Source organism: Rhinolophus hipposideros (genome assembly GCF_964194185.1).
Source record: "Rhinolophus hipposideros genome assembly, chromosome: 9".
Lineage (NCBI taxonomy): Eukaryota > Metazoa > Chordata > Mammalia > Chiroptera > Rhinolophidae > Rhinolophus > Rhinolophus hipposideros.
This window is the reverse complement of record NC_138055.1, coordinates 22468070-22494050: the sequence shown is the minus strand read 5'-3', so window position 1 is coordinate 22494050 and position 25981 is coordinate 22468070. Positions and strand designations below refer to the sequence as shown.

Genomic DNA, 25981 nt, shown 5'->3' with positions numbered 1-25981 from the left:
GTAAAATTAAAGCTTGTTTTCAAGTTTTGTATCTAGAGATAAAAATGCAACCAATGCCAGTCTCTAGGAGACCTAGAATAACTTTTCTTACCATGTAACAGAATTTCCATCATTAGTACTTAATTCTCATCCATTTGATTAATTCAAACTATAATTTAGATAGTGATAATAAATAAGAGCTTACATAGCTGTTAATGGCCTTGAACACTATACTAACAGTTACTTCTAATTGCAAAGAGTCCTGTGGCTGTTACATTCAAACCAGTTTTCAATACAGGTTACAGGGAAATGTGGCTGCCACTATACAATTTTACTAAATTATAATCAGAAACCTCAGGCTTTATTTTTGGTTTCTTCAACATTTGGACTATTTCCACAGGATAATCACATTTAATTTAACAGAAGTACTGAAGATCAGTAGTGGTGTTACAAATAATTCAAGGAGTTCAAATTATCCACCCCCTCCCAATCCTTACTTTTGTTGTTTTACTGTAATTGATAGCCTATTACAAAAAATACCACCAGGTTACTTTTCAAGGCTTAAGTATGCCATTTACAAGTTTAGGGAACTATATTTAATGCTTTAAAATAAATAAACTGCTAATGTATAAATTTACATTTATTTTTTCTTAATAAAAAACACTTTATTTGGAGAAATTCTGAAAGTTAAATGTTATTTTGAGAGAAAGAGCCAACAATTGTTTTAAAGGTTAACCATTATAAATCAGGATTTTGGTCTGTGTAATTGTATTACTTAAGTACATTTTTTAATGCATAGTATATCCAACACTGATTAATAAACCAAATTACAGGGGGGTTCTATATATGCCTTTTAAAGTCATAATTCAGATGTCCTTCTTAGTTATATTCAAAATATTCTCTAAAGATAAAGGATGGACAGTTATTCCTACTTGGCAAATGGGGTAACAGATGTGTAGGATATGCAAGTGAACTGTTTACGAAATCATGTTGGTGAGTAGGGTCCTGTAACTAAAATAATACTTTTGTAACTACGGGCTTAACTTTTTCTTAATTAAAGTTTATTGGGGTGACAATTGTGTAAAGTTACATAGGTTTCAGATGTAAAATTCTGTAATACATCATCTATATATCACATTGTGTGTTCCTAAACATAAGACCTGAAACAATAAACTGCATAGAAGAAACCATAGGTACTAAACTTATGGACCTTAGGTTCCAAGAGGGTTTTATGAATTTGACTTCAAGGGCTTAACTTTTTCCATGGTGTCTCTGCCTCTTCATACCAGTTAAAGTAATCTAAATAAATTTGAGTAGACCATGTCCATTATCATCTGATTACTTCAGAACAGAATACAGATGTTCTATTCAGTGGAAGGACCAAACTTATAAATGACCACAGTGGTACTATGCGGTTTACATTTTCTTCCTTTTTCTTTTTTCCAACCACACAACTGAAAAACAATTCCTTCTATTTTTAAACATATTCCATTTTTTGCATGCTTCACCTCCGTGTTAAAATGCTTGAGGTGAACCCTGAAAATGTGGTGCTCGGAGGAAAACCACCACCCTAGGGCATCCTTACACCCTCCGTCTTTAAGTCACTCAAAGATGGCCTACGACAAGTTCCGGCCGTGATTTTTATCAGCATCATATACATCCCATTCAAATTGTTAACTAGTCAAGTTATCAAATATGAAAACTTTTCCACATAAAAAAAATACACAGAAAAATACGAGCTGCCATTATTTATAATATAAATGACAAAACTCAAAGTTCTAATGTTATACCATTTTTTTTTCCTTTAATGCAGATCCTCCCCAAACAAAAGTGCTTGCTTAATGTACATCTGTGCTATAAAAAAAAAAAAAAAAAATCACATTCATAAGTAAGGACTTTAAAACACTTACCCCAAAGCCTGGAAGGAAGGGATGGAAAGTGCCCAGTGCATTGATAAGAACAGCAGCCTGGAGGCGGACTCCCCAATGTAGTGCACGTTCAGGTACTCGGGCATAGGGGAAGGCATGGTGAGCTAGGTGAACAGGGATGGAGGTCAATTACCTTCCAAAGGACAGCTCTAAATCATTTCTTTGGAGAAGCTAAGTGTAAACCTATCCAGTAAGTCTCATACATTTACCAAAAGGCAAATCTTGAAATAATCTAAGTCACTGGATTTTACAGCTAAAAATAGGATTTAGAATCTATGAGTAGATTATAGCTTCTAACGAAGCAATATATTCAGACAAGCAGAATCCTACTTAATAAATACCAACCATGATATTATCCGGTTGTGTTTTTAAGTTACTTTCTGTCTTGGTTTAACTGTGTTTTTTCCTTTCCTCCCTTTCTTTATCCACAAAGGTATACAACAAATTCAGTTTAAGAAGCAATACTGTATGTGAAATGTGCCATTCATATAGGCTATTGAGTTAACAAATTCAAATGCTTACAGGGGGAGGAGAGTGATCAGTCAAATATGAATGCTGGTGTGATCTGGGCAGTGCATATTCCCAGATAAAGGGCATAGCTGTGACTTGAATTCTACACACTGAGAACATATGGGAATTTGGGCTCAGCACTGCCTGCTCCTTCAGTTTTTCCAAGAGCAGATTGTATGTCAAATCTCCCTGTTTAATCTATAGGTAAAACAGCAATGTGTCTGTGACTGTAACACTCACAGGCTGTCAGTTTGTACTGCTGACTTTAGGCCGTTATTTTAAATGTATGACCATTGTTGAAAATATCCTATATCCAAATACTTTTAAAAGCATTTTTGAAAATCTTGTTAAAGAGAACTTTTATTGCTATAAGTGAAATGTAATTTCACCCAAAAGAAATATTTTTTCCTATTTAGAAATTATTGAAATGATCGACAATATCAAGTGTAGGTGATGATACAGAGAAACAAGTACTCACATACTACTGAATGTAGGTAAAATGATGGGCAATTTGGCTGTATCTATCAAAACTTTAAAATATACCCTGCGATCTAATAATGATACTTCGAAATCTCTATTCCACAAAAATATTGTATACCTGCACACACAAAAAAAGCACGTATAAATATGTCCATTGTAGTATTTACTCCTAACAGAGAAATTAAATGCTGGCAATAACCCAAATTTCCATCACTAAGGAAAAGAATAATCCATGCCATAGAGTACCTGGTAGGTATTAAAATTAGTAAGATAAATTGAGATGTAATGGCATTAACAAAACATCTCAGAGACACCTAAGTGGAAAAAACTGCAAACAATTATACAGATGATCCAATTTCTGTGTGAGAGAGAATATATATACGAAAAAAGGACACGCACCACACAGTTAACCGCCATAGCTACCCCTTGGGTGGACTAGGTGATGTCCCATATGTGTTTTTTTGGGGAATGGATATATAGCTTTCATCAGATTCTCAAAGGTGTCTATGATGCCACACAGATCAAAAGGTTTTCATCAAAATCATATAAAAGTTCTCCAGAAATGTTAGATAAAAATAACTGCCTTTGTTTAATATTAGCCACGAATGATTTACCTCTTTATAAATGGTGCCAAGTAACAAAACAACAAGGCAATTAACAGTTGAAATTCCATTTATTAGAAGATAATTTTTTAAATGTTTGAGAAATGTTTACTGGAGCAGTAAATTAAAATACCATTATTTAAGATAATTCTTAAGAGAACTATAGGCAAGCAGATATTAAAAACCTTAATTGTAATAATTAGGATGCAACTATTTCTACTCATAAGTGTGTATATATACATACACATATATATGTATATAAACATATATATATATAAACAATATATATGTATATAAACAAACTGGAAACTCTCAGACCTTTTCAGAACTGCCCAAGGTGAATAGAGCAAAAATTGGGGGAATTACCAGATTACTAGCTTTGGGGGGATGAATAAGTAAGATGCAAAACAACAACAAAAATACCCTTTGCTAGCTAAACAGTTCAAAAAAATAAAGTATGTAAAAATTGGATATAAGGGCTAAAAGATGCACCTTGATTTACAAACAGTGATGGTAACATTGAAAACTTTGTTGTTTTAGTCATAAAATTAAAATTATTTGCCACATACAGGAACTCATTGTTTAAGACTACCATGTTTAGTATTTTATAAAGAGCGGGAATGTCCTAATTTATGTTTTACATACTTAATTTTCTTTAGGCAAGACACACCTCTAGCATTATGAATCAAGGGAGCCAATGCCGGCTAACAAAACAAGTCTTTTATATTAGATTTCTTCCCCTATACAGAGTAGGTAAGCTTCTACTGAAAAGATGTTAAAGCTTCCCCCAAATGCCTATGGACTTTTAGGATTATAAATTGAATTACACATATTTTTCAAATTATATACATTTAATATATTGAGCTTTTTAAAAAAAAAAAAAGTGTTCACATGAACTAAACTAGGCTACCTATTTTACAAGTTATTGTCTGCAATTATCTTTCTAGAAGTTTCTGTATATAATTCTGATAATAGGCTGAAAGATACCACTTTTAAAAAATCATTTGACTTGAGACCTGGATTGTACTCCCAACTTGTCATTAGTTGTGTGGTCCTGGATCACACATTAATTCAGCAACAATTTATTGCGAGTTCATTGTGAGCCACTAAGCTAAGTGCTGTAGTCTCAATACAGGAATAAAATGGAAACTGAATGAGCTATAAAAGCTGAAAAAGGGAATGGCATATTGGGGAAATGATGGGTGACTGGAACAGAATGTGAAGGGTCCTAAACGGTCATGGACTTTATCTCACATGGGCAATGGGAAGCTACTGAAGGCTTTTAGGCAGCAGAGTAACATAATTGGCTTGATTTTTAACAATTATTCTGTTACCAGTGCACAAACAAAATGGAGAAGACAGACAAGAAACAAAGATAATACTATAATAGTTCAATAAATTTTAAAAGGCTTGAAGTATGGCGATGAAAATGAAGAGAAAGGGAGAAATGCAAACAATGGAATGGTTAGGATTCAGTCAGGCGTGGGAAGAATGATGAAGATCCCCAAACATCAAACATGGCAACAAGAAGGATAGTGATTCTAATACTGAGATGATAAACATCAGAGAAGAACAGTTTTGGAAATCACCTACCTCTCTGTCTCATACCGTTTCTAAATGGAAATATCATCTGCCTTGATTATTTGTATAAGGAAATTGTAAGAATCAAGTGAGATAAAGTATATGAAATCACACCAGAAACTCTGAAGTTTAGTAGAAATACTACATATTTCTATTGTCTTAGATTCTTCAGAATCAAAATGTTAAGTTGCATTATTAGACTATTTCTCCTTACTGTCTGGATTGCTTTGAACAAGACACTGAAAACCTCCAAATCTCTTTTCTCATTCATGAAATGACAATAACAATCCAAACCTTCTCAACAGACTATGGTGAGGTTCAAATGAAAAGAATGTACGTGAAAGCATGCTGCAAACTACACCACACATAAAAATGCAGGAGAGAAACAAAATGCTATTTAGCTCAGCAACTGAGAGAGGAGTGAGCTTTTGATTACAGATGTCGTGTTAAAATTCATGACACAAAACCTCAACGAAAGAACTAACCAGGAAAATACCAGGAAGGGAAGTCATTGAGATGGAACAGAAAAAATAGAAAGTTCTAATTGCCAAATTCACCTGTCCAAAACAAGTATTTGAAAGACTAAAAAACTGTGAGGACCAACATCAACAATAAAAAAAGGTGGACCACTACTTTCTACAGAAGTATTCCAAAGTCTTTTTTCCTTGCAATGAGCCCTCTTCCTATAACCTGTCTTTTACCCTTCCTTTCCATTTAAACCCAAAGATGGAAAATAAAACTAAGAAAACAAAAGAATGTCTTTTATTTAGAATAAGAAAGAACAATGGGAAAAATCAGTTTTGCTTTTGTTCCACCCTTTGCTCCATGCTTCTCCATAGTTCTTTCCATAGTTTTTAAGGATGACATCGATTATTCCCTTTACTTTTTTTTATAGCCCTCATCAAGTTTTCTTGTACAGTACAAATAAAACGTATCTAATTTTTTCCATATAAGTTATCTTTGGTAAAATTTTACATGAAGATTGGTTTCACTGATATGTTTTATTGAGTATCAAATCACAGCAATTATTGTTTAAGTCACTGTGAGTTTTCTTTGTGGCTTTCTACCAAGTCAAATTTTGCAAATACAAATTTTGTCTTATGCTGTTTTGGCCAGTGTTATATTTATTTTGTGTTCATTATTTCTACCAGTAACACACATATCTATTTGGTAACTGTATTTTAATAAGAAACCCATGAAAATGTATAACCTAAAGTTATGAGCAATTACACTCAGGTATCCCAGGACTATGTACCGCTAACTGAAATGTCCTACATACTTCCAATCACTACTCATACGATTCGGTAACAGTACTCATAGCTGGCAAGGAAACAGGGTTAACACGGAGCCGTCAAATCAGCAGGGTCTTAATTAGGGCCACATGGACAGCAGATCTACAGCTGTGATCCAAACATTATTTGAATGATAATCAAATGTCAGAAAGTTATTTTATAATATTCTACCTGAATTGTTTCTAGTTTTCTACATGCATTGTTTCCATTATAAATTAATGTACTTAGGGGAGCAAAAAAAAAAAAAAAAGTACTCTCTCCAAAGTGGTTAAAGCACAAAAAGTTAAAAACCAAAAGTTAAAATGAATTTATTCAATAATTTTTACATTTTTAAAACAATTCTAAGAGCCAGCTAACTGGGACAACCCCATAATAAATGGAGTTTTCTTTAGTCACTATGGTAAGAGCAGAATATCTGGGTCTTAGATACTGGTTTACAGTAAATAGCAGCTAGGCATTGAACAAAACCAGTGCATTTGACACATAATGAATGCCAATACTTAAAAAGTTTTAAAAAAATTATGTCTAAATGTTCTAAAAGCTGACTTTTATAGACTTAAACCCATTGATATTATAACTATGATTTATAAACAGGATGCTTTATTAAGCCATTATTTTATATAGCCAGATGTATATGTTTTAGCTGCCGTTTTGAATTCTATCAGGGATATTTCTGTCTTAAAAGCACAACAAATATACTTTGATTTTTGAAAGGAAGAATTAAAATCAAAATGGATAATGCAACATAAAAATTATAAAATATATATATGGAAATACCCTGAAAGCTACATGTGAATCGCTGAGAAGCGGCCCCTCTTTTTCGATGTAATTTATGCTCGAGTCTCCAGCAATTAGGTGTACGCTTCCTTCCATGCCCTCTACTGAGCTCTGACAGGCTGTGCTCTCTCCAGGATTCAATGCTTTTGCAAGAGTATCAAATGCCCTATAAGGAGACATCAGAAGCTGTGAGCTTGGCCCATCTCCACAATAAAATGAAAATGCTATATAAAATTCTGGAATTAAAATTTAGGCCTAAAAAACCGTTTAGAAAATAGAACATCAGTGTATCACTGAACACTCTATTTCAGTGATATCTATGACTCTCCCCAAAAGCAACATATTAAACTTCATATGTATAGTATGAAAAACTGTATTATTATATTAATGTATTACCAGAGAACTAGTCTTTAAAAACCATCTTAGGTAATTAAGGGAGAGAAAAATCCTTATACTTTGGTATGAAAATATATGTTTACAAGTTATACATTTGGTATTACAAGATATTAGCCCATTTATTCTATATATAGCAGTTACTTAGAAAGAACAAGGGAAAGAAGTTGACTTTACTGTATTCTACACAACACAAAGTTAGGTTTTAATTTTATTTAAAAATTCAGAAAATATTTTTAAACTGGTGGCAACAAAGCTACATCTAAACTGCATTTGCGATTACGGTGGCAAATAATTAACTAATATTAGCAAACAATTATTCAAAACAGCTCCCCCTTTTTTCAACGAGATGCGTTCTAGACTTTCTTAAATGCTCATGTTCAACAAAGTACTTACTGAGACTCTTAAATGTAGTTTTGTCAATATTTTAGATGATGAACAAAGTGTGAAAAAGCCTGAACAAATCTGGTTTCTACATCCTAAGTATTAATATTGAGAGAATGAAAAATAGAATTCCGACATGAGTTTCCTGAAGTATAATTTAAAATTATAGTTGATTCAACTAAGTCTTTTAAATCTATTTTATCACTAAAAATTGGTGGGGAAAATGAACATGACTGCCTAATAAAGACAAACATTTAACTCTAAACACACAGAAGATAAAATTTGGCAACTAAAATATCTGAAATTTCAAACCCCAATTATCATTTTTAGTGGGAAAAAGAATTCTTGAATTTTATGACTACCTTTCTAACTTGTAATATTCACTTATTGCTCATTATTTAGAATGTAACCTATTGCACATTTTACATCGAACGCGTTTTTCAGTTAAAACTTATTATGCCTTAAATTTTCTAAGTCTAATAGAAACACTTGTTTTCTCAAACTTCTATCAATAGTATTTAACAAAGAAATATTTTAATACTAAAGGACACTTAAGTTAAAGGATACTTAAGATCAAAACAGACCTTACCTTGAAACATCACCATTGGTCTGCATTTCTTGATTAAATTCACACAAAGAGGTATCACCATTGCTTAAGTTTTCAATCACGGATATTTCATTACTATTTTGAGAAAGATCTTTAGTTTTTCCAAGATTTGCTAATGATGTAACCACACTGGCCAATGTACTTAAATCTCCCTGACATGATTCAGCCTTTAAAAAAACAAAAAAGAATTAAAATTCTGCAAGTTGCTATCAGTAAACTTTAAAATCCAAAATATCCAGTTCTAGATTATGAAATGCCAAAAGAAAAGTACTCTAATTAAGATGAAACCTAGAAGGTAAAATCAAAGAGCTCTGAGCATCTGAAACTTCTTGAGGAAAATATACATTTAAAAACATCAGGTACCTTTCTTAGGAAATGTTTGTACACGTTACTTTAAATCAAAAATGGCACTTAATGGTTCATTTATCCATGTCAGTCTTTCCTCTGTAAAAGGATATTAGATGATCTTTTTTCAGCATTACATTTCTGATAATATGTTATGATAATTTCCAAAACGTATCATACGAATTATAGTTACATAGAATAATTATTAGTGAAAAGAGGAAAAAAAAGTAAATGTATTGAACAAACTTCATAGGATGCCAACTTTTACCAGCCACTGTGTCAAAAGTGCTATATATCAGGAAATGTGTACTTCAAAAAACCTCTTTACTCCTTGCACCGCAATACCACTGAGGAGCAGCAGCCATGGCTACCCCATGGCCTTGGGCCTCAACTAGGGCCACAAGGTGACCAAGAACGTGAGCAAGCCGAGGCACAGCCGCCACCTTGGTGGCCTCACCAAGCACACCAAGTTCCTGAGGGGTGTAATCCGAGAGGTGTGAAGCTTTGCCCCATGCGCATGCACCATGAGGCTGCTCAAGGTCTCTAAGCCAAAGCCGGCCCTGAAGCTCATTGAGAAAAGGGCAGGGACCACTGCTAAGAGGAAGAGAGGAGCTGAGCAATGTCCTTGCAGTCTCCAGGAAGGCAGCAGCCAAGAAGGACTGAGCCCCATCCCCAATGTATGTAATAAAACCTTTTCAGGAAAAGAAAGGAAAAGAAAAATCTCTACATATTTAAGATACTGGGCTTTTATTACACATTGCACATTTTCCCACTTGTCTTCAGCTTTTATTTTTAATAATGTATGTGTATATTATTTATGCATTAATTAATTCAATTCTTTCAATTTCAATTCTTTTAATTAATTCAATTCAATTAATTTAATTCAATTCTTTTAATTAATTAATTCAGAGTTAAGGAAAAGAACTTTCCTTAACTCTGACTACCCAGAAATATAATTTATACAGGAAAAGCAGATATGTGATTCTTCTTCCTTTTATGTATCAATTTGCAGAGCAATGAGTCAATGCCCTAGCAACCTCTAATGGTGACAGATGAATTCTGTGTATCATTTTAAGTTCACAGATTTTTGTATATTTGATGTGTTTCAATCCATTAGTCATCCCTTTTTAAAATGCTCATATTATCCCATCCTAACCTAATGAAAAGCCCTTCAGTTGCCTTTTATGGTTTATCGACAGGATCCCTTAATGGTATTTTTGATTCTTCCTTTATGATTTTTGTTTTTAGTGTTCTCAATCCTAAGAGAATACATTATGCTTCCTTGAGATTTCATTTGTCATGTCAAGTCTTTAGTTTGTGTGAAATTAATTATGGTGAATAGGGAGAATGAAACAATTTTTGTGCGCTCCCAAAATAATGTGTTCCAGAATCATTTACTGAGTAACCCACCAGTTACTGAGTTCTTACATGATTACTACTTATATTTTATTTAATCCTCACAAAAACCTTGTGAAATAGCAATCATCATCCCTTTATTACTGACAAGAATTATCTGTCATCACTCCCCAATAAATAGGGGAAGCAGGATGGGAAGTCAGGTCTGGCAGGAAAGCCCACACTCTTTACCACTCACTTCTCCAGCCTTCTTATATATGAGTAAAAGAAGTTAACGTTTCTACATGTTTTAATTTTCAATTGAAACTTAAACACATATTAGGTTGGTGCAAAAGTAACTGCAGTTTAAAAGGTTAAAAATAATTGCAAAAATTGCAATTACTTTTGCACCAACCTAATATATTCTCTTCGTTTTCATAATATGTCTATGCAACTAGATTTTTAAGTTTTGCCACTGAGAACTTTTAGGCACGTGGAAAGACATCCTGTGACTTGATGGTTTTGGGACCATTTGTCAGAAACTTACCACACATAGTTGTTATTAATTTAATACAAAGATATACAGAAATGCAGTGTCTGGACAAATAGTAATTTCTCAATAAAACTTAGTTCTTTTCCTTTCTTAAGGGAGTTAATATGTCAATGAAATTGTAACAAGCAATCCAACCTTGAAACACATAGGCAAGGCTAAGTGAAATCTTTTAATTCCAAAATATATGGTTAATAGGCCAAATCTCCTCACTTAGTAGCACGTGCTAAAACACAATCTCTCCTTATCTCTATTTTACAGATGAGGAAGGAAACCGAACTACTGAGTGGTCAAATAACTTGCCGAATAGTACATGCAGCTAGTAAGGAGCAGCAGAAATTTGACTCCAAAGCACAAGTATGAAGAGTGCCTTAGTGTCAAGCAACAGATATATAACAAATGTGGCCATGAATAGGATGAATAATGTCACAGGGCATATAAAACCAGTTCACATTACAGGTTGAGAGAAACAATAGTCATAGGCTCCCTAAAATTCTGTTTTCAACGAATCTTCAGGTGAAATTTTTGCTTTTTGTATTCATAAGGGGTTTTTGAAGATGACAGAAACCATATATGCACAATCTAAATCAACAAACCTTTTTTCCCTTTAGACACCTTGCTCAATAAAGAGCTGCTCCAAATCTCTAAGAGAACTCAGATAACCTGGATACATAATGAGAGCTCTTGTAATTCTATTCCTACTCTTAACTCAAGTCAATGTTTTGAGTCAGGTGTGTTAGGAATTTCTCTCCATCTGAAATATTGTAAGTATTTAGCACTATGAAATCTATAGGGGAACATAAAAGGACTATTCAAAAGTTTTCATGTATTATATAGAAATATCGATTTATAAGAATTTTGATTTCAAGATGCAAGAAACCTGGAAGACTTTTAAATGCTTGTCACTTTCACCTTGAAGCTATAATTGTCCTAGTGGAATAATAAACATATCTAATGATAAAGTTAATTCCTATAGCACTGGAATCCACAAAATGGAGGCCACCAGAGTAGCCCCACCCATGTCACAAAACTGAAGCTGTCAGCCTGTATTTACAGGAAGCACCTATCAAGGAAGCCCAACATACACCAACCGCAATCCTCCAACTCATTTGTAGCTAGCTTACCTTACGCTAGGAAAACCAAACCTGCCAGCTTGACAAGGAAATCCCTAACTTCGCAGCCAATCAGGCCGTTTCATCAGCTGCTGCTTCTAATGCTCCATAAAACTTGCTCTTGCCCAAAATCCCTCAGGGAAAGTGTTCCCCTGCTTGTGAGGCGCTGTACTCCCCCAATCCATGGGCTCTTTTCCCTTGAATAAAGGACATCAAACTCATTTCTAATTGTTTTAGTTTTGTCATTCCACACTACCAGTTGATAATTTATGTTTACTAAAAAAAAAAAAAACTTGTAATAAGGAATATTTAGGACCAAATCAATTGATCAAATTGATGGAGAAGATAAAACCATTTTAAAAGCTTAAAAACATTTAAACTTTAGAATAATTGCACTAAACACACCTTATCTGGTGCCATCAGCACAGCTGACTCAGTTTTTATTCCAGACTGATGAATATTCACAAACATTCCTGAATCTAACAGTCCTGCTGACCTGTAACAAATAAGAACAAATTTTAGCCTTAGTTTCATTCGGGAAGAAAAACAAATGACCAGCTACTTAACAGATATTTTGTTTATTGTTTTTACTATACCTTGCAGTTTCACTCTCTGTTACAAATGTTGGAGTTGCAGCTAATGGGCTTCGAAGGTCTTTTCGAATATAGATTTTTTCTGTTGAAGCGGCACAGTTGGAAGATTTTTCTCGTGATACTTCAATGGGTTTTCTTTCACATTGAACAGCTACAAAAAAAATGCATTAGCCTATTACATCACAATGTAGAATTTATAGGCAATTATAAATGTAAGTTCTAGGTCAGCAGTGGTGCCAGTGGGAGACATGGTTACCATAACAGAACTCCAAACATAACCCTCAATCTTTAGAAATTATTTGTAAGTTCAACAAAGTTGCTTTCGGAAACTGTAACAGTAAATAATAAAACTAGCCATTGTGCATCTCTCATTCTCTTTTCTTCCCTGCCTGAGCTGTGGTTGAAATGTAGGGATACTCTTATTTTTTAAAAGCTCAGTCAAGAAAGAAAAACTGAAGTTAGGAGTCCCATACCTAACTACATGAGAGTTATAAAAAAAATGAAATAATATTTAACCATTTAAAAACAATACTAATAGAGAGACACAAAAAGACCAAGTTAGATTTTTATTTATTTTTTTTAGTTAAGGGCAGGGGGATTTTTGAGAAGTAATTCTACTGTTTAGTCTTCATTTATAAAATATAGGTACTATATTTCACTTATTTTATTGAAATTTTATTTCATCATACTTAGTACAGTATAGTTGTTAAATGTACATTTTCTGAGGAAAAAAGCTGCCAAGATTCAAATCAAGTTTTGCCACTTATTAGTTGTGTGACTTTAGACAAGTTACTAAATCTGTTTACTCAAATATAAAATGGGTAACAGCAGTATCTGCTGCATAGAATTTTGCTGTGAGAATAAGAAAGTTAATCATATGCTATTAGCTATTGTCATTAATCGAAAACTAAACAGTTTTTTAGTTAGTTGTGCTTATTTTATTTTTACCATGTTCAAACTACAAACAAACAAGTTGCATACAGGCACTCAATAAATATTTGTTGAGTGAATAAAAAATACATACATATGCACATATTTCTATATTTATAGTTGGAAAACTGTAAATTAAAAAGCATATATATTTGACATTTTAATGTGTTAATTTTAACATACTTCTAGAGTTTGCCTGAATCCTTAAAAGTATTTTCTCCTTTAAAGCTAATACATACAGTCTTGCTTCATTCCAAAGGCAATACATCTCTGTAACCTGCAGTATTGACAGCGATTTCGATGGTGTTTATTGATAATACAGTCCTTTGATCCTCGACATGAGTAAACTAAATTTTTTCGGATACTTCTTTTAAAAAATCCTTTGCAGCCTTCACAAGTTACTGCTCCATAATGACGCCCTGGAGACAAAATGTTTAGGAAAACACAAAAGTCACATTTTAGAACAGAAATGAAATAAGCCTATTTCTTCTCTTTAAACAATAATATGAGATGAAATTGAGATTTCTAAGTTTATGGCCTGAAAAAATTTTTCAGGAGTAACTAAACAGGGAATGAAACAACCATATTCTCTGATAAAATATTATTGAACAATATGAGGTTTTTAATTTTGTAAAGTAACCTTAACAATGGTATGGAAAACTTGGAAAAGAGAAGAACAAAATCACCACAACCCTTTGATTTAACATAATAACTATTTTCAGTTCTGAGATCACTTACAAATTACAATTCTGTAGTATACTATAGAAATATGTGTTATTCTGAAAACTATGCTCCAAAATAAGGCTATACTGTCAGTTAATATTTAAACTGTCACAATCCTGCCTCATTGTGGGTTCCACTTTTTAAATCTCTGGAGAAATCTGCTGCACTTTGATTAACCTATCATTTCACAAACCAATTCTTTGGCACATCAGTGAAGGGAAAAACTCTAGTGGAGATTTTTGTAATTAGGCTATGGAAAAAATTAAAGAAAACAAACTGGGCCTTTAAACTATGTCCCACTGGCACTTGTGAACATAGATTTGTATTTCTGACATGAAGTTAACAATGGCCAGAACTAAAATGACATAACCCTGAGTACTAGTAATAAGTTTGGAGAAATGCCTGCTCAGGTATGCAAAGCATTAAAAAAAGGTTACCAGAGCTTTTTCCACCTCAGTAATTTAAGGCACTCTGTATTCCTAGAATGAGAACAGGGCTCAATAAGTAGGTTTACAACTTAATGTTATATATTATTAAGGATCGCAACTCATTTTTAAGCAATTCCTTTGACAAAACTTGTGTCACATTCGAAAAATTTTCACAAGTTCAGTTTACTTTCAAAAGACAAACTATCTTTTATAATTCTTTGAAGTATACATTTTACGTCATTGCAAGGATCAAGTTAAAGTACACTGAAGTGAAAAATCTATGTGAATAAAACGCTTTGGAGAAAAATCAGTTAAATTTGACAGGCTACAAATATGAACCATAAAAACCACGTGCTCATTTTTCTTTTTACTTTCAGTAGAAGAAACACGATAGGGTGGTAGTTATTTTAACAACACAACACACATAGGTTATTTTTAATGTTACCTGATGCTTTGTCTCCACATACTACACAAAGCTCAAAAATTTTATTTGGTCCTTGGTCTGGGGAAGAATTATCTGTTAAGAGCTAAAGAAATAATAATTTGTTATTACTCAATAATGCTTTCATGCAAAAAATTTAAAAAACATTTAGTCAAGTCTTACTTTTTGCTTTCTTTTTCATTAGTTATTCTACAACTTTGAACTATTATTATGCACATAGCAATTAAATTATTTGTAATTTTCTTAACATATAGGTAAAAATTTCAATGTTATAAGAAGCAAAGACAGTAAGAATATCTTCTTAATTTGTTTCATAATTTCAAAATAAACAAACTGTTAGACACAAATACGTGAGTATTTTTTAATGCATCTCATCCAGTAAGCCCTTCTTTTTCATATGGAACACATCAAATTATTGCAGCAGTCATCAGATGTATCATATTTGTCTTTGAACAGCTTAGAACCTTTCCACACAGAATGACATGATTAAAATATACTATACCAGCATAAAAGATAACTCTGAATTTTTCAAATAGAAAAGGAAGTATAAAGAAAAAAATTTTGTTGATGTAGTTACTTATAATTATGGAAATATAATTGATATACAAAGGTGTAAACTTTGCATTAACGGGTTGTCTCAGGTTAGGGTTAGGTGTAAGTGGTTGAGACCACAGATTCTGGAGTCTGATAAATGGTAGCAAGTTAGTGGGACTAGATGGGGTGGTCGAGGGTAAATTACTAAGCCTCTTTAGATTATAAAAAGGGCTCATCACTAAGTACAGCTAACATAATGCTGGTAAAGAAATACTACTCTCAGGTTTGTCCTTCAACTTTTTCATCATTTCTTTCAATCTTTTGAAAAGTAACCAAATTAAATCCAAAAAAATGTGATCTAGCATTTTTAAAACAACCCACAAAGTAATCCACTGCTTTGACTCTTTCTCATCTCTTAGAGGTGTGAATGCCTTCAGGAGCAATTCTGACTTTAAAAACTTTAGTCCTTAAAATAGCTGTCCTTTTTATTTTATAAAAATAAAATATTTCTTTTTCTATCACCATAAAAATCAGTCTTTAAAAAAAACTTAAAAAAAAACCCAAATTCTGGTATCAGATGTCCTTTGAAAGCATCAAAGACAAGTATATGTCTTTTATATGCTCTTCCTGAATAGCATATTTATTGCAAATGGTACTAATCTCTTATTTGCTATTTATTTCTAAGGGTAGAAGAGATAGTGAGAGGGTAAGGGACTTGGCCACAACACATTGTAGGTCACCACACCAGAAATCACATCTTCTTGGCCCAGGGGAATTCCATCCTACACCTGTTTCTCTTTCATTGCCCTTAGCAATGATCCATAAAGTAGTCAAAGTACCAATACTACCTTTACTTTTAAAATACAGAAATTTTTTCTAAAAAAGAGTAACTTTACAGTGCAAAAATCTGACACACATTTATTTAGCCCTGTGGTCAAGGTCACTGTCAGCAGTCATAAACCATGATGACAGTAAATACCCTTCATAGGATGTGATGAAAATAGCACTTAACCTCTATGATCTTCCTCCCCGAAACCCACAACTCTAGTCTAATCACGAGAAAAACATCAGCCAAAGTCTCACAGTGGGGCAACCTACAATATACCTATACCTCAAGGTCATCAAATATAAGGAAAGTAAGAGAAACTATCATAGGTAAGAGGAGTCTAAGGAGACATGGCAACTAAATGTAATATGGTATCCTAAAACAAAAAAAGGACATTAGGTAGAAATTAGGAAAAGCTAAAAATGTTGATTTTAGTTAATAATGTATTAATATTAGCTCATTTATTATAACAAATGTATCATACTAATGTGAAATGTTAATAACAGGAGAAACTTTGTGTTCACAGGTTATATGAGAACTATGTGTACTAACTGCTCAATATTTCTGTAAATTTAAAGCTGTTCTAAAAAATTCAAATTTATAAAAAAATAAACAAATTAAGGTATGAATACTATACATTTTTCAGTGATGTCTGTCTTGATAACTTTTTATAAAATCTATCCATTTTTTCACCTTAACAGCTTCTAAAAATAATAAAAATGATGTAATTTGGAATAATAACAGAATCTATCAGGATACATAAGCAAAATTTTGTATTTTATGAATTAGGAGTTTTCAATCCTAAAAGGAATTTTCTTTGATTAGGTTTTCATCACAAAATATGGACTCCAATTTTAAGTGGGCATACCCCTAAAATATCTCTAAAGGCAAACTTAAGGGTTCATTATATTTGTGTTCAATTACAACAACCAGCAGTAAAAATATCTACATAACCGGGGCCGGCCGGGTGGCTCAGGCAGTTGGAGCTCCGTGCTCCTAACGTGGAAGGCTGCCCGTTCGATTCCCACATGGGCCAGTGGGCTCTCAACCACAAGGTTTCTGGTTCAACTCCTCGAGTCCCACAAGGGATGGTGGGCAGAGACCCCTGCAACTAGCAATGGCTACTGGACCTGAAGATGAGCTTCGCCCTCCACAACTAAGACTGAAAGGACAACAACTTGACTTGGAAAAAAAATCCTGGAAGTACACACTGTTCCCCAATAAAGTCCTGTATATATATATATATATATATATATATATATATATATATATATATATATATATATATATATATACATATATATATACATATATATCTACATAACCACAGGCGTGTAGTGTGTAAAAGCCTTAACTGGCTCTTGAAGAACAATGTATAACTAGCAAAAACTACCACTAACACGAAGTCAAGTTAATCTACACTAGAGTTCCAATGTTAAAGCAGACCATGGAGTAGACTGCTTGCTATATCAACGAAGATGTAGATAACAGAAGAGCAAAGTGACAAAGCCGGCAGCGTTCATACCAACTCCTTGATTTGGCAGCTGGTTGTCTGAGGTACAGGACGCTTGGTCCTGGAAAATACAGCTACAGAAGATGCTTCTGATCTGGCAGTTTCCTAACTGTGCAGAAGCTGCAGGTCTCTTAGAAGCAACTTCTGAAGCATGCTCCACTAGTTATTTTTGGAAGCCTGACCTAGAACTATTTCTTCAGCCTTCCGAACAATTCCGAGCTCTCTTGTGTTCTTTACTAAATCCTTTCCTGACCAAACCAGCCTTAGTAGATCTTACATAGGCAACTAAGAACCCCCAAAATATACGGGTGTGAGGGTGCGTGAGGAAAAGTATAGTGGCCCATCGGAGAGGGCAGTCATCATAGATAATCTGCACAGCCCATACATTTAGGCAAGATTTTTTTTCCTCCAAACATGCAGGACCTGAAGTCTTAATGTCAGGATTTATACTTATGACATGCTTTTTAATTTTTTCAAGTATAAGATGAAAAGACACTTTGGTTATTTACCTGGAGGTGTTGTGCAGACAGATCAGGAGTTGTGAAAAATAACTGATTGACACCTGCTGCATCTGGAGTTGTGAGGAAAACTTTCCCTGGAGTGGAATCTTGCCTGGCCAGGACGACTTTGCTTGGAGTGGATCCATCGTGATTTGTCAGAATGAACTGCTTGCCTTGTGTATTATGATCAAGCGCTGTCACGATCTGGATTTTCTGGCCAGTTTGCTGCTCTGTAACAATCTAACACAATCACATAAAATTAGTAATCGATTCAACTCTATTTTTTTTCCTCAAAGAACACAATTTTGCCATACATTCAGACAAAGCCAGAAAAACATACCACTACATATATAATTCGATATAATACACAAACATCTTTTCAACTGGCAATTCTACTTCCATGAAATCTTATCTTACAGAAGAAATAAACAAATGTGCAAATAAAGGTACAATAGTGAGAACATTTAGACCTCACTATTTTGATTCCTTCCACTTCCCTCCCACCTTCCACTGAGACAAACATATACAGAGTATATTCTATTTGTGAAGCAGTTTGTTCTGGGACAGAGCAATAAATAAAACAAAATCTTTGTTTTCATAAAGCTTTTATTTTACTGAGGAAAGGCAGATAAAACCAAATAAGCAAATAATATTGTCAGGTGGTATTGAGTTTTATAAAGAAAAATAAAGCAGGGTAAGGTGAGTCACTGATGAAATGCAAGCCATGAGGAGGTAACATTTTTGCACAGACCTGAGTGAAGCAACAGACCAAGGCTTGGGACTAGCTAGGGGGAGTGCATCCCAGGAAGAAGAAATAGAACATAAAAGGTCATGAAGCAGGAGAAGTGTGTTCTACACGTGAGGCAAGAGGCACAGCAAGGGAGCTTTGTGAGTGCAACCAAGTGAAAGAGTGGGTAGAAGATGGGATCTGAGCGACAGCAGAGGCCAGATGGCATAGGGCTTCCGAGGCCACACAAAGTCTGGATTTCCTACTGTGTGAAATGGAGAGACACTGGAGGGTTTACAGAGCAGAAGAGTGCCCGGATCTTTTTCAAAGAGGACCATTCTGGATTTACGGTGAAGACTAGACTGTGAATGTTTAAGAGTAGAATTAAGGGAGACAAGGATGCTATTGCAGATACTAGCACTATCTGGGTATCATCATATATGGGCAGAAATACTGGCTGAGAACCAGGTAGCAGCCATGCTAGGGGTGGAGACAATTTGGAATATTTTATGAAGGAAAAGGTGACAACATGAGCTGATGGACTGGATGTGGAACATAAGAAGAGAAGAGTCAAGGATGACTATAAAATTTTGGCCTGAGGCATTGGGAAGACAGAATTGCCATCTACTTAGATGGAGTAGTCCAGGGAAAAGCAAGTTTATGAATAAAGAGAACTAGTCCAGCATGAGAAATTTTGTTGTTTTTGAGCAAATATTTTACAGATTAAACTCACTAAGCCAATTTAATGCCTTGATTCAATTTTTAAATGGCAAAGTTGGTATGTTTCCAACTTTTTCCATTTCCCTGAAATTGTTTTCATCAAGATTATTTTCTATGCAAAATTTACAACAAAATTCTGAATCATTAATCAGCTTTTATCTAGAGCAGATTGTATTGATTATAGCTGCTGCCAATTTTAGTTTTCTTTAATTGACCATTATTTCTACCATGTCTTATTTTTGTGGGTACAGTTTTAACTGTTATGTTTCATTTTACATGAATTATTTCTAAGTCCAGTCTCCATCGTCCCTAAAATTTCTAAAATTTTCGATGATACCTATGAGACATTGAATCAGTTCATCTATAACAAATTTTACTATGTAAATTTTAAGCTATCTTAAGAGTTTTTTTGGATTATTTCTATCAGTAATATTCATTGTGAATGGAATTAAAGTCTAATGGCTGAAACTTATTTCTTACAGAAAAGAGCATTTAGGTGCATGCACAGTGCAACTTTCATTGGGTTGAAACATTTTGCTTAGATGAGCAAAATGATGCTTCTTGCAGCATAACTGGCAACTGAAGCAATCCAAATGGTCTTCAATAAATAACATTAAATAGATTATAGAAAGTTCTCAGGTCTCAGGATCCTGTTACGCTCTAAAAATTACTGAGAATCTCAAAGGGCTTTTGTCTATGTGGGTTATATACATGGTATTTTACCATACCGTGTTTCCCCGAAAATAAGACCTTGCCGGACAATCAGCTCTAATGCGTCTTTTGGAACAAAAATTATTATAAGACCCGGTCTTATTTTACTTTAAGACCGGGTCTTATATAAGAACAAGTCTTATATTAAATTTTTGCTCCAATTGCTTATATTAATTGTTGCTCTAAAAGACGCATTAGAGCAGATTGTCCGGCTAGGTCTTATTTTCTGGGAAACACAGTATTAGAAATTCAAGGAGAGAAATTTTAAAAATTTATATTAATAATTAAAAGTAATTTATTAATGTTAAATAACATTTATGAAAAATAAGTATATTTTCCAAACAAAAATTTAGTGGGGAGAGTGGCACCGATTTACATTTTTGCAAATTGCTTTATTGTCTAGCTTAATAGAATCTGCCTCTGCATTCAATCTGTTGCATACATCATTTTGGTTAAAATATAAAAAGAAAATCCAGCCTTACATTTATTGGTAAGGGGGAAGAATATCTTAATAGCCTCTTTACTGTGGAAACTGTTCTTTGATGCTATACCCAAACTTGACTTTTCAAAGGTTAGTTTCAATGCAGAATTAGAAACTAAAATCCATTGGTCTACCCTGAAATTTGAATGGATCCTTTACTCATGAGTGATTTTATAACATCATGCATTGGTCATTTGGGAAACATTAGTTCACTGAGTTATGTCCACCTTTTAAATGTTGACACATTTCACATGTCATGTATCCTCTGCAAAATTCTGCTGTACACTTGTGAAAGAATGATAGTGAAAAGGAAAATGACATTTTAGTATTATTATAAAAATAGTTTTGACCTTGTTGATTCTCTGAAAGAGTCCCTAGATGACACTTTGAAAACCTCTGGATTACGGTACCTCTTACTAAGGAATAGGACATAAAAAACGAAAATCTGTCTACTGACATGGGTCTCCTCCCACTGGGCCAAAGATGTTGCCTGACCAGGTCCCCACACTCGTCCACAACTCTTTATTAGCTGGTTTTCTTCTGTGCTCCTTCAGCACCCTATACAATCATCTATCTTACCACCATATTCTATCATGATAGTCTCATTATCCTGCTAACTGTCACTAGATTAAAGCTACCTTGAAGTAGAGGGTATCTATTATTTCTATACTCCAGAACCTAGCACGTACATTTGGTGTAATTAAGTTTGGTGAATCAATGAATGAACTGTAAACTAGACATACCTCTCCCATCTGCTGTTCAATAATTTGATGTGCAATTTCTTCTATGGTTGCCATGATCTAATTGCAAAAATGTCCTGCCAAAAATAAAAAGATGCCTTTTCATAATCAAACCCACAAAAACATATTTATTGAAGAATTTCGAAATGAAATTATGATAGTTAGGATTTTTTTCAAAGTAACCCTGTTAGATGGGTGGAAGTGGGAGGGAATAAATAAAACAAAATTGGCGAAGTACTGACAATTACTAAAGACTGGTGAAGTTTATACAGGAGTTCAAAAAATTATTCTCTCTGCTTTTATATATTTTGAAAATGTCTACTTAAAAAAACTACTCAAGCAATTTTACTTTTCAAAGATACGGAAGCCTAAACAGGACAGCTCCGATACAGACCAGGAGTAGTTCAATAATTTAAACAAGGGCAATCCTATCTGTAAACAAACACATCACTGTAGCCATTTAATACACTTTTATCAATATATTATAAAAACTGACAAAATAATTACATGCATTTGGAAGGATAGATTTCTCTAGAATTTTGATTGTTCTTCATTAGTGACAATGTCTTATATATTAACATTAATTGGAATTTAATGTAACGCTGTCTCCAAATGGATTTGAGAGGCTGTAAGATTAATGAGTTGACTTTGACTTTGCTTTTTCTCTAGGTGAGGTAGTCAAGAATACAAAATTTACTTCTGACTTCATATATAGACTGTCATACATTCCATGGTATTCTATAATTAACATTAGTTGCCAAATTATCTGAATTGTTTTTCCTTCTATTATTTTCATTAAAATTTTAATGCTTCACTTAGTTATGCTAAAAGCAATATTCAATATTTAGCTTGATTATTCAACTATCGCTCACTAAGTTAAAAAACAGTGGCCTCAATCTCTATGGAACCAACCAAGGAGAGAGTGCTGCTCCTGGACCTATGTGCTCTGGGCTCCTGGTGGCAGTGACAGCCCTGCCAACTTCTGACCCATCTTCAGGGTCATTCTTCCTTTTTCTTGAAAGATAACCCATGTTCGAAACTGAGTAACTCTATTGGCCCATCCAGTAGAGTCCCACAAGTATAAGAACCTTCCTTCGTTTCATCTCATCTGTGTCACCTTCAGTTCAAGCTGGCAGCATTTCTGCTGGTATAAAATTCTCAAAATCTTGTTGCCTTCCATGCAATGCACAGTGGTGCAAGCCATCGGACAAGAAGAGTCCTCTACAGATCTCTTCTGGATAACCCGTCTCTATTCCTGGCTTCTGTTGAGATGGCTGATTGGATCCATAAATCAAGTGCCCATAATCTCTTCAGGAAATAGTTGTCTAGTCACATCCTAGGTAGTCTCTCCAAAACATGCTTTTGCTTTTGTTTTGCAATATGGATAGGCTGAGTATTTTCCAAATCTCCAAGTTCTGATTCTATATTTCTTAACAATTCCTTCTTCAATTTACTCTCTCTCACATTTTACTGTAAGTATTGTTGCGTCCTGCACAACACAAGCCGTGGGAAGGCGAGGGAGGCGGCGAGGGTTAAACTATAATAAAGAGACAGAGACTCAAATATAGTTAAATCACAGAGGACCAAGGGACTCACAGCCTCAAGGGACTGGATCCCCGAATCGGGTCACCATGGGTATTTATTGATTTTTTACAATAGAAATCACATGATTAGGGGCAGGGTCTGCGAAACTCTTACACCACACAATAATCATTCATTCCAAATCCCATCATCTTCCCAAAGCAACCTATGCATACCATCCCCCAAATGACCAAGGTGTGGTGCATACAATCCCTGGGGGAACAAGTCTCACAAGATAAGATTATCCCATGAGCCAAACAGGAGGGGCGAGATGCTATTGTTCTAATGGGTCCATTACACCTGAGGGTAAAGGACAACAGTTGAGGCATGCGGTCAGCAGCTTCTCAGAAGAGGAGGGGCACAGCTACCTCCTAACTTTACATTAGCTCATGGGGGTCGTAGGGGGATGCCGTCTGGCTTAGGTTGTTTCTCCCGTGAGAAATCTTACCCGTCTTTGACTGCAGACCCTGCTTACAAGGACCAAACATGGAGACTTAGAGTAGCATAAACTCAACCCCAATGAGGGACAATCCCGCAGGGTCACCTTTCCCTAAGGAAAGATTGGAGAGGACAGACTGCTAGGTTGCTGTGTAACTACAAGTATCAAGGAGAAATCAGGCTGTATCTTCAACACTTTGCTTAAGTATCTCCTGATAAATATCCAAGTTCAGTACTTTACACAAAACACTAGAACACAACATGACTAGTCAAGTTCTTTGCTATTTTATAACTAGGTTCTCCTTTCCTCCAGTTTCCAATAACATGTTCCTCATTTCCACCTGAGATCTCATCAGAAGCACCTTTAGTGTTCATGTATCTACCAACATTCTGTTTATGATGATGATGTGTGTATATCTCTTAGATGACAGCAGCTTTTTCCACAGCTTTCTTTCTGAACTCTTACTGAAATTGCCTTTGACATCCTTATTTTTACCAACAATTTCTTCACGGCAATCCAGGTTTTTTTCTAGCATGCATACCCAAACTCTCCCAGCCTCTACTCATTTCCTTGTTCCAAATTTTTAGATATTTGTTGTAGTACCACCAGCACCACCAACTTCCCACTACCAAAATCAGTATTTGTTTATCAGCACTAACATAACAAAGTAGCACAGCTCAGTAGTTAAAACAACAAAAATTAATTTTCTCACAATTCTGGAGGCTAGACAGTGGAGCGAAGCTGTGGGTAGGATTGGTTTCTTCTGAGGCCTATTACCTTGGTTTGTAGATGGCCGTCTTCTCTCTGTATCTTCACAAGTCTACTCTGTTTGTATTTGTGTTACAATTATAATCCAGTTTCCAAATTTCCAGTTCTCCCTGAAGATAGTCACTGTAACTATGTTCTTATGTGTCCTTTCAGGTGGTTTTCCCTCTTTCTAGGTAGCATTTTAAAGCTTTCTTTACATAGATCTTGCACATTTATTATTAGATTTATGCTTAAATATTTACTGAATTGTCTCCACCCAAAATTCATTTGTTGAAGTCCTCGCCCCCAGTACCTCGGAATGTGACTGCATTTGCAGATGAAGCTTTAAAGAGGTAACCAAATTAATATGAAGTCATTATGAAGTCAAACTCCACCTCACTCCATATCCAGCCTCTATACTTATACACATGATAATTTAATTAGAAAAAATGCGACTTTTCCTTTTGCTTCTCTATCAAAGGTAGAGACTCTCCCAACCCAAGTGCTGGAGCTCTTTATGATCTGCCCAAATAATTTTCTCAATCTTTCTGTGTGGGGAAGGTGAATAAAGGAGCTATTTTCTTCATCGTGTATAACACTTTATTCTTTTTAAAGCATTTTTGAGAGTGTTAATCACACTCAGCTGATCTACACAGCATCTTTTATGAAGTAAACCAGGATTGGAATTGGTATCAAAAATTCAGAATAAGAAAACCAAGGTACAGCAAAGCTGATGGTTATTCTAAGGCTAACAGAGGTGGAGAATCTAAACAATAAACTCAGCTTTGTTCTTTTGCTTCTTCGTAACATATAAGACCATAGAGAAGACTATCCCTTGGGATGAGAAACAAATCATAGAGAATTGGTAAACTGGTGGAGTCTGTCTAGTCTGTTTGTATTTGTGTTACAATTATAATCCAGTCATATTGGAAACAGAAATGGGACAGAGACTTATTTTTCACCGAGTGTTTGTTCCTTTAAAATGTTAATTATAAATATCACCACAAAAAAAGTAATTAACAGTAACAAAAACAGTTTAAAGGAATCTTTCCCAGAAATCCTAAAATCAACACTAGTTGTTCTCAGTACATTAGACTCCAAGAAGCTACTTCATAATGAAAACTCAGGTAGATAAACTATTTCTATACATTATTATTGTTTGATTACTTAAAAGTATATGAATAGGAAGGCCTGAATTCAACTCTAAGCACTATTAGACAAGCTAACATTTATTCTAAGATCAACTATTATTTTAGCTGAAGAGACCAAAGAGCATGAGGGCATACTCTGCGGTGCGTGTGTGCACGCATAGGCTGCTCGTGCTTAATCGTACATTTTGTCATTAGCGATGCTACAGGTAACACAATGCTAAATGGATCTGAATGTTAATGTCCTTGGAATGGTATTCTTGAGTAATGAATTCAGGGATATTCAAATCCCCACCTCCCCTTTTAAGAAGAGCAGGAAACAG

The 25981-nt window shown here is 34.4% G+C and overlaps 1 protein-coding gene and 1 pseudogene across 3 annotated transcripts in view; one reads left to right on the top strand and one right to left on the bottom strand.

Annotated features, from left to right (window-relative positions):
* NR2C1 (nuclear receptor subfamily 2 group C member 1) overlaps window positions 1-25981 on the bottom strand; it is a 41607-nt gene that overhangs the window by 8194 nt on the left and 7432 nt on the right. For both annotated transcript variants that reach the window (XM_081061368.1, XM_081061369.1), the window contains exons 2-10: window positions 21747-21820; window positions 18374-18604; window positions 14995-15076; window positions 13638-13817; window positions 12472-12619; window positions 12281-12371; window positions 8516-8700; window positions 7150-7315; window positions 1890-2011 (exon numbers count right to left, since the gene is read on the bottom strand). In XM_081061368.1, coding sequence (XP_080917494.1) covers window positions 1890-2011; window positions 7150-7315; window positions 8516-8700; window positions 12281-12371; window positions 12472-12619; window positions 13638-13817; window positions 14995-15076; window positions 18374-18604; window positions 21747-21800 — 1259 coding nt within the window. In that variant the 5' untranslated portion in view covers window positions 21801-21820. The remainder of the gene's footprint in view (window positions 1-1889; window positions 2012-7149; window positions 7316-8515; window positions 8701-12280; window positions 12372-12471; window positions 12620-13637; window positions 13818-14994; window positions 15077-18373; window positions 18605-21746; window positions 21821-25981) is intronic.
* Window positions 9181-9541, top strand: LOC308502552 (large ribosomal subunit protein eL36-like; annotated as a pseudogene). Its single transcript has one exon. The product of its transcript is annotated as a large ribosomal subunit protein eL36-like (transcript).